The 17,274-nt window shown below is 39.3% G+C and overlaps 1 protein-coding gene across 1 annotated transcript in view; it reads right to left on the bottom strand.

Moving 5' to 3' along the window:
* Positions 1-17,274, bottom strand: part of CENPK (centromere protein K) — an 893,441-nt gene that overhangs the window by 720,354 nt on the left and 155,813 nt on the right. The window contains exon 3 of the mRNA XM_044063363.1: positions 3,298-3,354. Coding sequence (XP_043919298.1) covers positions 3,298-3,354 — 57 coding nt within the window. The remainder of the gene's footprint in view (positions 1-3,297; positions 3,355-17,274) is intronic.

Raw genomic sequence — 17,274 nt, 5'->3', positions numbered from 1 at the left:
GGTGTAGACAGATGGCTGATGTCAGCGCTATGGACTAAGGCTGGATGCCAGGACATCCATAGTGGTGTCCTTTGGGAGGTCATCCACCCCAGGTGACTATTGTGTTGATAGCATGTCCCTGGAAGTTGTCCCAGTGGTCAGGGAGCTGGGGACATACATAGACAGTGGTCTGGCCTTTGACCATCACATGTCTACAGTGGTGGGGAGCTCATTCTATGTTGTGAAGTTTGTGAGCAAGGGTGTGGCATCCAGGTCCAGGGAAATCATTATTCCACTGTATTTGGCATTCATCAGACCTATCATTGAGTGTAATGCCTCCTTTGGTGTGTGCCTAGCTAGGCATGTCCAATGACTGGGGTGTCCACAGAGGTTCCTCACTGGGGGAATACAGGGCCTGGGTAATGTGTCCTATGCTGACTGCCTCAGGGTCCTGTCCCTATATTCTCTCCTGCAGGCTGTTCAGGAAAGATCTATGCCTGGCATACAAGGCATTGACAGACCCCACTTTGATGGACCTCCTGCATAGTTGCAAAACAAACAGTACAATAATTACTTATTCTAAAGATTGAAACCTTGCCTGTGATATAAACAGGACCTGCTGGAGAGATAGGTATGTATCCCAGAGACTACCCCTTCTCGGGAACAGGCTCCCCATCTATGTGAAGCAGAGTTCCTCCCTAACCCAATTCAAGTGTAACTTGGACAAATGGATGAGGAACAGGAAATTCAACCCTGGTTTGGCACCTCTGTCTCTAATGGATACAGGCAGCCTGTAAATGTTTTACCGCCCAGGCCCCTACTTACACTGGTACAAGAACTTGTCACAGATTTGGAATGCATGGCTAAGCTTAAAAAGGCTCATGAGGTTGTTAGCCGAGTAAATACCTATGAACCTATATGATTTAATAAAGATGCTAAAAAAAACAGTGAAAATACACTAACCCTGACACGATCATATTCACCACACCTACTGCGCATGAACACACACACACAAAAATTCTCTAAACTGAGAGCTGCCTGTTGGAACACTCTTCCAGTAGAAATAGGACCAGAACAAACACTTGCAAACTTTTAAACCATCTCAAGGATTATCTGTTTACTGAAAAGAAATGTAAATGCTTCAGGGATGTTGGATAGATAAAAGGATTCCTAATTTGTCACAGGTACACTTAACTCATAAGCAACCATAAAACTAATTACATATGTAGAGAAACTTTTATTAACATTACCTAGCGTAAAAAAAATACTAGCCAAGTATGAACATAACTTTATTTTTGTAGTTCACCTATCTGGTTAACAAATAAATACTAATGGTATTATGTTCAAGATCTTCAGGACAGGTCCTAGTCCTCACTTGACATCTAATGTTGAACGCTAAGGTTCTTTAAGCTATTAAGTCATTACTTTTTAAAGAGAAGCAGTGCACCCCTCATCCCACCACGTCAAACAACTTTTATTACAGCAATGCACAGATCTCTGGGCTGAAAGATTTAGTCAGGTTACTGAAAAATGCTTATGCTTGACGTCTAACCCTTTTGCTGAATAAATTTTATTTAACAGCAGCCATAGTACCTCACTGTTCAAAGTTCATATAAATTGATTAGATCGTAAACTTCATGAAAAACAGATTATATAGCACTACAAACAAACTCATGCTGACAATGGCCAATAGTTCTTACTGACCTCAGGAAACCTATATGCAGAGGCATCAGTGCTATAATCTTCAAAACTGGAGGCATCTAAAAGAGAAGGCTATGAGCTACAAGTTAAAATGTTCTAAAGCATGAAAATTTTGTGGAAAAGCTGTTAAGTCAGAATAGGCATCTATTTCTAGCTGCATCAGATATAGAAGAATCTTCTTTGAAAGAAGTTGCTTTAGAAGGCTCACTAAACTATCGTACCATAGTAAATATTTAAGCAGCCATCACAATGTCTCTAGCATTTTGTGTGAAAGGTATATTAGTATTTCTGTAGTGTTTTAACAAGGTGATAGAGAAATTCAACCCTGTTTACATAATTATTCATACTGCATTAAGTATATGTTATGGACTGAACTACCATGCAAATGCACTGATAGATTGCAATATGTGAAAAAAACTGTCCACTACTCAATTAAAAATCTATCAACAGGGGAAACGAAGAGAGACAGCAAATACAAAAAAGAACTTGCAAAATATAGAATCACAGAAACAGCAAAGTCACCCTGGACACAAAAAAGACAAACTGTATAAATTTTACATACATAGGAGCAAGTCAAATGGTTGATGTGTGTTTGTTTAACTTGAGACTCAGATTCATTTTTGTTGGCTCCAAATCCATTAACCACATCAGTAGAAAAACAGAACTTATCTCCATGCAAAATTTCACTATACTACCTCACATTTACCAACAATAAGAAGAAAGGCTAACATTTGCCCATAACCCAAGAAGAAATCTGCCGAGACAGCAGCAATAAGCATAAAACCCTTCAAAATGTAAGTAAAAGCATTCTTTAACAAAGTACTCCACTACTAAATTCTCTTGAACTTAAATGGAAAGCAACCATTTAAATTAAAATTACACAGAAAAAAATGGATGAAGTGAAAATGTGAAGCATGCTTTTGTGAAGTGAAATATCTTGTCCTGAAGGATTTGACAGTGCGTTCCAATACTTGATACTTCCCCATTTAGCATGAAAACCTATCCATTAAACCTACAATATAAAATGTATCACACAGCAAATCCTTTCACATTCTATCTGTACATATGTATAAATATACACACATACGTGTGCGTGTACTACATTATGCATTACATACACACGTGTGTATATATCAAAATACATACATACGTATACCATACATTATACATATCGACTTCAGGAATACTCCTCTTAGAAAACAACTGAAAAGCAAAAAGGTAAATAAATAATTTTAACAGCTACAGAGGCAACTTTTAACTTTATAGAGTTCTTGATTACAATGCTTACATAACATGATGAATTAATTCAAAAAACAATTACATCAGACTTGTACATTTTGTGCTGGCCGTTGTAAAAGCCATGACATGCTGTAAGTTAACTACTTGATAATGAACATAACGGCTTAATTAAGAAAAACAGAAGTACATAGTCTTGTACAGCAGTTGAAATATCCTCTACATCTAATAAAAATGTTAGTTGCAGTCATGTACCAGAGTCCCAGGGTCATACAAACTCTCAGAACTTTCTGCATTGCATGAACAAGTCAATACATTTTCTATCTACTTCAAACAATTCCACTTCTTTATCTCTTTCAATCATTAAAAATGTTTTCTTACATGAACACTGGATTCTGGAACAGTTTCAGTGTGTAAATCCAACAATCTGCTCATGCACTACAAGAAAACAAAAAATATAAAGTAATTAACATCTATGTGCTATGCAGAAAACACAATGCAATACACTATTCTGGTTCAAAAACATACCGTTAAATACAGTGCATTGTACTATATAATGGGCAAACAAAAATTAAATTTCAAAACTTCATTCCATTAATTTATTCTCTTACTATCTGTTTGAGCCAATTCAGCACTGCAGCACAACTGCAGCCTCTCCCAGCATTCACTTGCAGAGGAACTAATACTGACCATCACAGCAGACACGCATGCACGCACGCACACGCGCACACACACACACACACACACACACACACACACACACACACACACACACACACACACACACACACACTCATTTTGAGGGATTACCAATTAAATCTGCTTAAGTTGGTGGTAGCTCTGGTGGATGTAAAAGATCCCTCTGCACCTTTCGAAAAACATAGTTTTTTTTATTTAAAATTTGTAATATACAATATGTACAAATTTATATACAAGTTATTTGTAATTATTTACAACTGTTTTTCATATTTTCCTTAATATTTTTTACTCGTTTAAACGCTCCACTGCTTTTATTCCATAACCAGAATCATATCTTTTTCAAGGTTTCTGACAACATCCATGTTCCATTAAATCTTATTCATTCATTCTTTCATTGCAGATAATCCACATTACACAAAGTAACTTTTCACCCCATTTATTCATATCTTTTTGTTTTTCATTTTTATAATACCCATACTCTATCATATCCATATTTACACTTTTCAGTGCCTTTATACATTCCTTTTCACATATTTTTTTCATAACGGACTCATTTTTTCACATTTTAAAAACACATGATCCATAGTTTCCGTATCTCCATATGTACAAACTCTTTTCACTACATTTTTATATAGCATATTTGCCTTTACTGAAAGCTTGTTTGTGGATAATCTCTATAAAAATCTGTACATTCAAAATATTTTTCATATCTATTCATTCTTGCTTTTATAGATTTTAGTTTACTTTCTTCCAAATGCTTCCAAGGAAAAATATAATACAACTTATTTATTATATTTTCATACCATTCCTTTCCATCTTAAATATCAATCTTCCATACCAATATTTTCTCTTGATGCATTCTCATTTCCTTATCTATCATTCCTTTATTTATTTTAACATGTTTGTTTCTCCCAAATATCTCTGTATTTTTCTTTCACTGTATTTACTGCCATTTTTTCTGTCTTTCTTTAATCCAAGTCAATACTTTTTACAAATTCAATGATGTTATGTGCATAATTGGATTTATTAAACCCAGTCCTCCATTTTTGGAAACAAAGAATTCTTCTTTTAATTGGGTTTAATTGTGCTTCCATATAACTGCAAACCACACAGAAAGTATATCTTTCTCAAAGTCAAATGGTATCAAAAACACACTCGATAAATGCGCTATTTTACCTAATATTACTGAGTTAAGAAAATATGCTTTTTCCCTATATGTAAGTTTGAATGTTCGACAAAACATACAAATGTGTCCCATTTTATTAATCATGTTCTTCCACTGTATTAACATCTGCTGCTCATTACTAAACTTTAGGGTGGCCACGGTGGTGCAGCAGTTAGCATTGCCACCTCACAGCAAGAGGTTCTCTGGTTCGATCCTCTGCTGGGGTGCCTTCTGTGCGGAGTCTGCATGTCCTCCCTGTGGTTGCATGGGTTTCCTCCAGTGCTCCGGTTTCCTCCCAAAGACATGCTGTAGGTGGATTGGACACACTAAAATGGCCCTAGGTGTGAGTGCATGTGTGTGTGTGCCTTCTGTGGAAGGTTGGGCGCCGGGCTGGCAACTCGACACCAAAACTCCACTGCCAATCATGAGCGGACAGGTGATCCGCTGTGGCGACCCCTAACCGAGAAAAGCTGAAAGAAGAAGCTCATTACTAAACTTTATAGCCAAAATTTCTATATCTTCTTTATTAAACTGAATACCTTCTATTTTACCTGCAAAACTTAGTCCCTTAGTCCCTTACTCAAACGCAACACCCTTAATTCCTTACTAACTGTCTTAATAGCCGTTTTCATCCATTCTTCATTTCTTACAACTAATACTAAATAATCTGCATAAGAAAACATTATTGGAATCTGAATTCCTTCTGCTGTGCAGTATTTAGCTTCCTTTAATGTTAAACTTACTTAATTCATAATTGCATTCTTTATTAATGCAAACAATGTACTACTTGCTGGACATCTCTGTTTTATACCACATTTTATTTCTATTTTCTCAAGCAACCATCCATTAACCACGAATTCTACTTTATTTTGTTAAACACTGAAACCAAACCATTAATTATTTTTTACTTGTATCATATTCTTCTAAAATTTCCCAAAATACTCCATGTTGTATCCTATCAAACTCTTCACTTTTGGCCCCTATTCAAATTTTTGATTCTGCTACTTTGTCACATCCTCTACTATTTCTCTCAAAATCATTATAAGTTCTTGACTCCCTTACCATTTTATTCTAAAAATTGATTCATTCAATAAGTTATTTACTTTCTTTTCTATTCTATTTCGTATTACCTTCTTATAATGAACATTTTTAACATTATCAGTCTCCAGTTCTTTACACCTGTTTTGTCTCCTTTCTTACATATGAACTTCACTGCACCCATGCATACTATTTCATCTTGTATTCCTTTCTCTAATCATTCACTAAAAACCTCAGAGACACATTCTTTTTGCCATTTTTGTATATCCCTATAGATCAAATATTAAATTCCATCCAAAACTGTAGCAGCTTTTAGGTTTGCTGTTTTTAAAACTTTTTTTATTTCTATCATAGTAATCTGTTTTTCCATCTCCTCGTTATTTTGTTTTGTGACACCCGTGCACTGGCCCAGTACTCAAGGAGCCTCAATCCTCACCACTGGCACCAGTGAGGGGCGTTCACATTGGGAGGATAACAAGTACACAAACTAAGTACAATTTCCCTTAAAAGCACAGAGAGATCACAGTCAGTCTGGGGCTGGTTTCTCTCTCTCCAGATCCTCAATAAGACTCCCCACTTCCACAGCATCTCAGCCTAGTAGTCAAGCCAAAACCTCCAGTACCCTCTCTGTCCAACCAGTGCTTTGTGTCCCTGCCCAAGTAGCTGACACACACACACTTTGAGATCTGATTTATATACAAACACACAGACACTCCTGGGGAAGGCTGGCACAGGTTCACTAGCTATGCCCCCCTTCTGCCCAGGCTATAAGGTAGTAATCACTGCCATCAACAACTCGTATCAGCTACTAAGGAGGCCTTTCCCCAAAGAGTGACCAATTCTACTGTGAAATGTTACTGTCACACAAATAGCAAGTGTGACGAACAGCAAGGCGACTGGGGTAGCTTACACAGTATCACTAAATACATGCAAGTACTCTAAAAGCTTAAATTAACTCTACATAAAACAGCCACAGTTAAAAGGTTTAAAATATTTAATAATAATAAATAAAAACACAAGACAATACTCAATGATTCAACACAGTGACAACAGAGAGTTCAGAAATCATAGGAATTACTTTAAAACAATATTGTAGGATAGTCTCACATAAATATAGAAAACTGCTTGACTAATCTTACTATTTCTATCCATCTTTAAGAGAAATCAATGTTCTAAATATCTTACTTACAGAGCAAAGCTAAGTGCTGGTGAGCTGATGTGTTCTGGTTCAGACACAAAAAACAAAATGCCCTTTCTTTCCGAGACAAAGAAAAAAGACCTTGGGTGTCATCCACAGCTTCAGGCTTCAGACTGTTAAAACACAATTTATTAATCGCTTAAAAAGTGAAGCTGACAGGATGTAAACTTCACTAGAATATGATGAACTGAAAATAGCTAAGTATCCAAGCAGTTGTCATCCACAGCTTCAAACTTCAGGCTGTTAAAGCTCAATTTATTGAAATCTTAAAAAGAGAAGCTGACAAAAGTACTGAAATGATTAGCCTAGTAATTAACATCCACAACTTCAGGCTTTAAGTTGTTAAAGCACAGTTAATAGATGCTTTGCAAGCAAAGCTGATAAAAACATATACTTCACTGGAGCGTAAAAAACTGGAAAGATGAAATTGTCCAAACGATAAGCGCTTTTGGGCAGATGCCTTCTTCAGATTGTTTCTTTCCGAGTCAGTACTGCTGGGTCATTTCAGATTACATCATTCTTGCCTCTTCTGATTTAGTTTCCAGGCTAACAAAACTCAAAATTTAACATTTCTTTGTGATCTGCACCTGCCAGGAAGCCACAGCAATAAAATACACTTTACATGTGAAACCTAGTAATTATCTCGGTCTTAGGACAACAGTAAACATTTCCAGCTGCAGACATCCTGTCTCCAAGCTTGAGATCACACACAGTTGTAAAATTCTTTTCTTATCAGCTTTCTTCCAGCAGGGTGCACTGTGGTTACATTTTTGAAGTTCAGCACATAACAGTTTTTTTTTTACATTTGCCAAACAAGCCTGTGGATCATATTAATATTTACAATGACATAGAATTATTTACAAAATTCTAATTAGCTGGCTGGCAGCCCCTCAGTTCATCACATCTTTAGTTATTTTTTTTCCCCAAGTTCCATTTATGTCTTCCTCTAGTTTCATATTTGACAACCACTTTCAGAATATGATTTCTTATATGATTTCTTATTACTTGCATTATTTCTTTTTGTGTATTCCCTCCTCATTTCTTAGCTCTCTTATTATTATATCATTTTCTTTTACCATCTTACTTAAGTATGGCACTACTTCCTCCTTTTTCCCTTGTAAGAAGTATTTTTGTTTAAATAGCATCCGTTTAATTTTTTTCTTCATTCATTTCCGTTTAATTTTTTTCTTCATTCATTTCATACATTTTTTTTCTTTTTCTAGAAATCTTTCTTTGTTACTTACATCTTTGAAAACTTGATTACTGATGTCTTTATATCTACAAATATCTTGTATTATTTTTGCCTTTTGCCATTCCAAAATCTCGTTTATATTTTTCTTTTAGAGTTATCTACCAGCTTGTTCCGCCTTTGTAAAACCTTCTCATATTCATATGATCTAACCATAACTGAAAAATTAATTTCCTTGCATAATCATTCAAATTTGCTTCATTTATTCTTTTAATACCTCTGCCTACTCTTATATATCCTTCCTTTTCTTGAACCCCTATCCAGATTGCTATATGATCTGAAAAAACCCTCAATTTTTATTCCTTTATGCAATACTTCTGAAGTCTCCGATACTATAAAATAATCAATTTCTGTACTCAAATTACCCCTTTTGTATGTCCAGTGTTTATTATTCCATACATGCATCTTTTCACTTTTAATTATTTCTGAAATTACCTTAACATCTGCGCCTTCTTTTCTCTTGTGCCTTAAATCAGTTAAAATATCCCACTATTATCATCTGCATACATACTGACACTAACATAATCAAGAATTTTTCTAAATATAATTTCTCTTTGCTTTTGCAAAACGTGGTCATACAGTGTCACAAGTCTGTATACTTTGTTCTTCCATTTTATATCCACTATTAGCACCATTTCAAAAATGTATTTACTTAAAATTGCTATAAATGATCATTTTTTTCTTCTATATTCGATGTAAGTTTGCATTCCCATAATTTGTTTACTTGTGTTCTCTCTCTCTTCTTCCACTAAAACTGTTATGCCCCTAGTTTTCTTTTTACATTCTTTATAATATTTACATTTATAGCACAATTCTCACCCTATAAAGAATATTTTGTTATTCTTCATCCCTTTCCTTTCTTATTTTCTCCTATACCTATATTTTTAAAATTTATGTTTTCTGTCATTTACACTCTTCCCAATAGAATTCATTTTACTTTTAATTCTTACCCACTTAACTTCTCCTTGCAATTACTTATTTTATCTTCTTTTTTCTCTTTATCTTGAGTTTTCCTTTACTTCCACCATTATATCTTTCTCATTCTCCTTTTATAACCCTTCTATGTTATCTACTATAACTATATATTTTACTTGATCTTCCTTTGTTTCCTGTGTATCTTTTCCTTTTACATCACAATCCATCCATGAGTGTCCTATTTTTTCACATTTTATACATTTTTATTCACATTTTTTTGCTTCATGAACAGGTTTACCACAAATAAACCATTTCTTTTAGTGCAGTTATTACTTAAATGGTCATTTTACATTTGGTTTCCCCAGTATTTTGCCAACCCCCTCTTCCCCACAACATTGATTATTTTAGGCACATGTGTTGTTTTTTTCATTTTGCATTTGCAATATAAATACCATATTTCGCATCCTATAGCTCATAAACCTCTGTTGTCAGAAATCTTTGTAATGTCCATTACATCACTGCACACAGTCCTTAAATAGTCTCTTAGAATGTCTTTTTCTACCTCTGTATGAAACTGAACAAATAGCCTCTTTTTGTCTCTCTACTGTTTTTTTCTCCTCATTAAACCATGTAAAAATGTCTGTGGGGCTTTTTTCCCCTGGGCCTTCGCTGAAAATGGGCTTTTCACCCAATCGGACTATCCTGGTTAACAAATATTAAATAAAAAAATAAATAATAAGAATGCCTGTACAACATACAAATTGCAAGGACTAACATTTTTTTTTTTATTTTTATATTGTTCTAAAAATTTCTACATATATTGTGCTTCTTCAAAAAAAAAGTCACAAAAAGAGTCTTTGTTAATACAAATAAATGTTCTTTGTTCTTACCTCTCTGGGTTTGATACCCAGTGGGGAGATAACATTATCCCATACTTCATATCTATCAAGTTCTTTTTCCATCTTGCTACTTAACACTTACATAATACTTTCTTTTCACTTATATTTCTTTTCCTCTTTTTTCTCCGTCTCTTACAATTTGTGCATTCTCTATTTCTTGTACTTCCTCTTCTTATATTCTTTCCATTATTTCACCCCATAACACTGCTTTTTTTACTTTCCAGTTCACTTTGTTCAATCAAATCCTAAGATACACATCATGCAACTCACCTGACTGGAGCGTTGTAATAATAAATCCTGCCTGTGATTCTCCTTCATCCTCAAACACTTTCTGCTGGAATAAAAAGAGTTATGTACTTACCATAACTTGGCAACTGTGTTATCCTGTGTCATCATTCATCACCATAGGGTCTAGGATCTGACATTGGATCCAAGCTGGTAACCTTCAACAGATGGATCCAAGGCTCTAGCGTCTCCCTTTCCCATGATGCCCTGCTGCTTTTTAACCCAAGATTGAGTTTTCTCACATATTCCTAAAGGCTACTCCCACAAGGCAGAAGGGAATTGTGAAGGCTGCCAGCCTAACCAGATAGAATTCTGCAGATAATTCTGTCATTTGTAAATATAAATGTAAACTACAGGCTTGTTGTCTTAAACGTAAAGAAATGCTGTTAAAAAAATGTGGCAACTGTGCTCTCTACTGACGCAGTAAAACCCTCTGATGACCCTTTGAAGTGGACAGTGGTGCCAAAAAGTCTAGATGAAGAAATTCTTTCTGTTGTTTTAACCAAGAGTTAAAATGCTAGATTTAAACATGCACATGTATTTTTATTGATCTGTTCCTGACCAGCTGCAAGATAACAAAAGGGAGATGTTACAAATGTAAATGTAGTTAATGTGTAGCCTGGGAACAACAGGAAAGTGTAAAAAGATGATGCAATGTTTTATCAGAACTGCAATAGCAATTTAAACAGAGAGAATCAGAAGGCATTAAGCATTTTTTGTCTGGATCATCCAACTCACAGCACTATCTGCCTGTTGTCTTACGTAAGTTATCTTAGACTTGTGTAAGCTAGAATTTAGAAAGACTAGACTAAGTGTTTTTCTGTTATGTCAGAACTGTACTACTGAATTATTTTAAGTATTTCCGTGTGATCTCTGAACTCTTGACTAGCACTGACTGTGTAGCAGGAAGTATTGTCCTGTGGTTTTAATTATTTATTATTAAATATTTTAAAACCTTTTAACCGTGGCTGGTTGTGTAGAGATAATTTAAGCTCTTAAGAGCACTTGCATGCCTTTGGCAAAACTGTACAAGACCACTCTAATAGCTTTAGCCCTGGGCTATACTACCAATTGAATAATAATATTGCACAGTAATAATTGGTCACCCTTTTAAGGGCCTTTGAGTAGCTGATAAATATTAGTAGGTGGTGGCTGCTGATACTACCGTATAGTCTGGGTAAAAGGGGGACAGCTGGAAAACCTGTGCCAGCTTTCCTCAGAAGTGTCTGTGTGGTTGTATAAACTCTTATCTCAAAGTGCGTGTGTGTGTGTGTGAACTGAAGCTTAATAGTGGAAAAAGAATAAAAGTACATCTGAAACTGAAGCAGAAAAGGGATTCAGAGTCTTGCTCTCAACACAGATAGGTTTACAGCAGTAAGTGGAAAATGTTCTCTTTCTAGTGAAGGGTTTCTGGGAGATCAGAATGATCCATTTAATGGGGGAATGTTAGCCTGAACTGTTTTATGATCACTAGAACTGGAGAAACCATGCAGTTAGACGAAGGATCTGAAGGTTTGGGAGAGAAAGCCCCAATGGATGGGAAATCAGAACCTGGCGGGCATCTAGTACCCAAGACAGGTACTTCAGATGAGACCTGATGAAGGGGAACCACGGTTGACGAGGCCAGAAAGGGGCAATGAGGATAAGGGGTGTCTTCAGGCGATGCACTTTCTGCAGAATTTTGGGTACTGAGGGAACAGGAGGGCTAGGCGTAAAGGAGACCCGGAGGCAAATCGTGAACTACAGTGTCTCTTGGTGACTCCCCCTGAGATCGGATCCGGGCAAAGTAACTGCTGCATTTGTAGTTGGCTGGGGAGGCAAAAAGGTCGCAACATGGTTGACCCCAATGGTTGAAAATCTGCATCGCCAATGAAGGATGGAGGGACCACTCGTGAGGACTCAAGACAGATCTGCTGAGCCTGTCAGCCAACACGTTGGAACTCCTGGGTATGTGCATTGCAGTAAGAAAGCAGCCAGAGGACATCGCCCATTCCCACACTCTCATGGCCTCTCTGCACAATGGGTAAGAACGCGTTTCCCCCTGTTTGTTGATGTACCAGATGACTGCCATGTTGTCTGTCTGAATTGCAATCGTCCTTGAGGGAGGCAGTCCTGGAATGCTTGCAACAATAGAACTGATCTCATTTTAGAACGCTTATATGAAGTTTGGTCTCTACTAGGGACCGCGTGATTTAGACAGTCTTCCCCTGAAAATGCCCCCACCCCAACAGGTAGGAGTCCGTGGTCACTATGGTCATGGATGGTGGGAGAGAAAAGGACTTCCCTAGACAGAGATCCTGAGACTGAAGCCACCCACTGGAGGTGATGTCTGCATACAAGTGTCAGTTTTATGGTCATAGACAGAAGATGAAGCAGAGGTGACCATTGGACAGCTAAGGTCTATTGCAACACTCTCATGTGATACCTGGTCAGGGGAATGAGATGAATGGCTGAGGCCATAGACTCGAGAGCCTGAAGAACCATGTCAATCGAGGGGCATGTCAGATTTAAAATCTGCGTAACCTGATCTCATATCAACTGAATTCTGTGCAAGGGTAAGGCTGCAATCTCTGAAACGGAGTCTAAGTGAACTTGTATGAATTCCAATGGTTTTGTGGGGGTGAGATTGGATTTCACAAGGTTGACAGTTATCCCCAACTGACGGAAGAGGGAGAGAACATAATGAACTGCCTGAACCAGTCGATGCCTCAACAATTGTTATGGTACAGAAAGACCTGGAACCCCTGCAGTTGCAGGTGAGCCACTACCACTGCCATTCATTTGGTAAACACCTGGAGGGCTGTGGTTAGACTGAAGGAAAGGGCATTGAACGGATAATGACTGGCTCCTACCAGGAAGCAAAAACGTTTCCTGGAATGCCTGTCAATTTTGATGTGATAGAAGGCGTCCCGGAGATCCACAGAGTATATCCAATCATCCTTCTGTAAAAGTGGCAGAATGGACTGAGCAGTGACTATCCAGAACATTGATTTCTTCACTGAAAGACTGAGCTCTCTAAGATCCAGAATAGGACGTAGGACCCTGTCCTTTTTGGCACTAAAAAGAAGCAAGAGTTAGTGCCAGATGCTTTTTGCCCTGCTGGGATCTCCTGGATTGCTCCTTTTAGAAGTTGTTGCTGAACTTCCTACATGGCAAACTCCCTTTAACTGGTAGAAACGTCTGGGATGAAATGTCTTACTGGAGGGGGTACTGAAAAGGGAAACGAAACAGCCCCTGGAAATTATATTTAACACCCACTGATCGGGGAGGTTTGTCCAGGCTAGTAGGTGTAGGGAGATGTGATCCCCAAATGCCTACAGGGCAGAGTAGTCGAGCAATGCTTCAGGAGCACTGACAGGGCTGCTCAGAGAAGGGTTCCCTGGAGCCCTGATTTTACGGACCCCCCCCCACCTCGAGGGTGGTGTCGTCCACTGCAAACTCTCCCCTGCCTCTGGGAGACTATTCATCAGGAGCATCCTGAAAGGGACACTGTGCCTTATGGAAAGCATCTTCCTGGTTCCCCACTGGGTCTTAGAGAAGGACCTCTGGGGGACAGAAAGCTTGATCCCCACCGCAGATAGTAACTTCTCTTCCTGCTCGCTGTGGGTCAAAGTGTCCTTCACAAGAGGTCCAGAGTAGAACTATCGAAGGGGGCATTGGTAAAGTACGCCTTAAAGAGTTTCGCAAACCAGCACAAGTGTAGCCAGACGTGACACCTCAAGGCAATGCCTGTAGCAGCAGCTCGAGAGGTAGCTTCTGTGGCATTGGAAATTAACCTCACTGAGGAATTCGCGAGGGAGGTCAGAGTGGATAGGTTGGGAGACACCTGCTTGAGGTTCTCTGCAAGAGAGGTGGAAAGCAAATGGATCAAATCCCTTTGGAGGCAGATAAAATGTGCCAAGTAATTAGTCGCTGTCAGTCCAAAAGTAGCTGAGGCGTACACTCGCTTCCCAAAATGGTCTATCACATGGGACTCCCTGTACGGGGGATGACAGTGGAGCCCTGCTCTGTCAGCTCCTTTTTCGTGGCAGCACAGCCATGATGGCAGCGACTGGGACTCCTTTACTCCAAAAAGAACAGTTTACAGGAGGGCTACGGAACTTGGCCCTTTTGGAACAGGCTCCACCATGTCCGGTTCCTTCCAGGCCTTGCTGGTGATCAGATCCAGTAGCTCATCAGCAGGGGGGACACCCAGGAGGAAGACGGGCCCATCCCGAAGGCCTTCTGAAAAATGGACTCCTCTGAAGACAGGGGTTGGGGAGACCATCTGCCCTTTTGTTTCAAGAGCTCAAGGATGTAATCAAAGGAGACATCACTGGGCGGAGATCTGGGGGACCTGTCTCCTTCCTAGAGGTCTGTATCTTCAGTGAGGGACTCCATGGAGGAGTCCAAGTGCCTACACTTGCACCTTATTTTACGATGAACCTCCTCCTCTGGGGGCTCCGGGAGGACTTGGAAGAGACAGGGACTCCCAGAGGGGAGGAAACCCCCTAAAGGCTCGATTGGGAGGGCTGACATGGGGCATGATGGGAGGCCTCGCCAGCTGAAGTAGAGAGAGGTCGGGAGGGACCTAGAGGTGTGGCAGAGGAAATTCCAGACCTGGAGAAAGCCTTCTGTACTACCTGGAAAGCTGAAGGGCTGGAAGTGGGCGCATCCCCCATGTCCAAGGGAGAGGTCCCCCGGAGAAGAGGAACATGTCTGGAAACAGCCCCCTGACACCCAGATGGCGCCTGCCCACAGCTATTGAAAGCTAATGAACCGAGAGAAATGGACCAGTCTGAAAAAAATAGTACAAGCTATGCTCTGGTATGCAGGTCACCCTGATCCAAGGGTGGGGTAGCAAGATAAGCCAGGGACCATGGCAGGGTCAAGAAAGGGGGGATACTCAGCCTTGACGGAATCTGGCTGCAGATGTCCTGGTCCCTAGAATCCAAAGCCACCTGTCGGATCTGAAGGCTTAGTTGGCTCAACAGATTAATCCAATGAACAGGTCGGATCTGAGGTTGGCCTGACCTTGGTCGGATCCGAGGGCCTCTGATCCGGAGAGGATGTGTATCCAATAGACTGTTCCACGGCTCTTGGCTCCAAGATGGACCAGGCTGGGATAGGATTCGGAGACTAAGGAACTGACAGCAGCGGTTTCTTGGAGACAGCTGGCTGGAAGGAATGGGTCTTCCTCTTCGGATCGGAACAGGAAGCTTTCAAGGGGGAAATGAAAGGTCCCCCCTGGGCCAGACCCTTTAGAAGGAGCTTGTTGCAAGCACTTGGGTTAAAGGATGCATTCAACCTCCAGGTGCCAGGCACCCAAGAAATACACACAAACAACCTAAACTAAGCTAAGGGAGGGGAGGAATTAACTACAGAAATACTAACCCATTCAAACTACACTAGAAAAATCTACACTAGAGAAAAACTACCTGACCTAAGGTACAAGAAAAAGAAAGTCACTTATCTAGCCAGAAGAACATGTGTCTACAGAGAAAGCATGGCAGACAAGATCTGGGAATTAGAGGGCAGCAGAGCATCATGGAAGAGGGAGGAGCTACAGCCCTGAATCAGTCTGTTGAAGGTTGCCAGCTCAGATCCAGTGCCAGATCCTAGACCCTATGGTGATGAATGATGACATGGATAACATCAGATCATTTCCTTATGTTAGGTATACTTGCATTACTCCTCTCGTATCACCAAACCCTCCTTCTTCCACTCCTCTATTATTGCCCTTCTCCAAAAATAAGCTTTTTTGAGAAGGCTCAGTTGCCTTTTCCATCGCTTCACCTTTCATCCTTCTACTTTCCATCTCACTGGTACTGTTCTTCTCCATACCGCTCCTTGCTTTTCCGAACCACCTTTCGTCTAGACGAGGAGAAGGAAACACAGCTGCAAATTGTGCCCCCATATGTCAGAGAGTAGGGGAAGTTCCCTGATGCCCTGGGCAAATTTCCTGTATTAGTAGAAATATCACAAAAGAGACCACTGGCCTAGAGGGTCTAACCCAGTCAACAAAAGGATAAACAAAAATAAAATAAAATTTAAGATGTAGTTGGAAGCTGCAGTACTCAGTAAAGACCCACAATACTGCTAACAGGAAATACCGATTCCACACAGAAGATACTCAGATTGAAAACTAAACTAGAGAACCAAACACTGTGAGGCAGCTATTCCAACTACTCCACCACTTTGTCACCTTAGTTTAAAAGCTTGAAATTTCACGTCAAAGAGAGAAAGTTAGGTTTAATAACTATTCTATAATCTACAATTCCTATGTCTTTACTACATTATGCAGTACACTATATATAATTTCAGACATTAAATGGTACAAAATGGAGATAAAGAGGGACTCTCAGTCACGGCTTTTTTTTTTGGGGGGGGAGCTTTATCTCCCCACATCATCATAAGACTCCATAGCCAATGTCCCTTTCCATTGTTGGGCCTACAAGCCCACTCTTAACCCTCCAAGATGCCAAGGAATCTTGAGCAAAATGTCTTGGAATAGTAACTGAAAGCAGAGGCAAACAGGCCTACTTTTTTAACCACAAATGCTGTAACAGGGGCTTAAAGACTCCTGGATCCAGTCTCCCTACATGAGAATTGGAACAGGGTCTGATTAGATGGTCTGTTAGACTACTTTCTACTAAATATAATATAGGTTGCTTGAAGAAGACTATTCTGCTAGAATGCTATGTCCCAGGATATCACTACTAACCTGTACAAGTAAAGTGTCATAATACTCCATTTTCACTACATTTCACTGGGCTGCTTGGAGCTATGCAACTGTGTTGCTGCTCCTACCTTTTGACTGTGAAGTACATTACTGGATAAAACCTGAAACCAGTCACTCAAAGACCAGGTAAGTGATTATTTTATTGTCATTTGCCATCCTGAGCTAGTGTACCATTATTGTTTTGCTGAT

The sequence above is a fragment of the Protopterus annectens genome, chromosome 2.part1, assembly GCF_019279795.1.
Source record: "Protopterus annectens isolate FY-2018-M chromosome 2.part1, PAN1.0, whole genome shotgun sequence".
Taxonomy (NCBI): domain Eukaryota; kingdom Metazoa; phylum Chordata; order Ceratodontiformes; family Protopteridae; genus Protopterus; species Protopterus annectens.
This window is presented reverse-complemented; position numbering and strand designations above follow the sequence as displayed.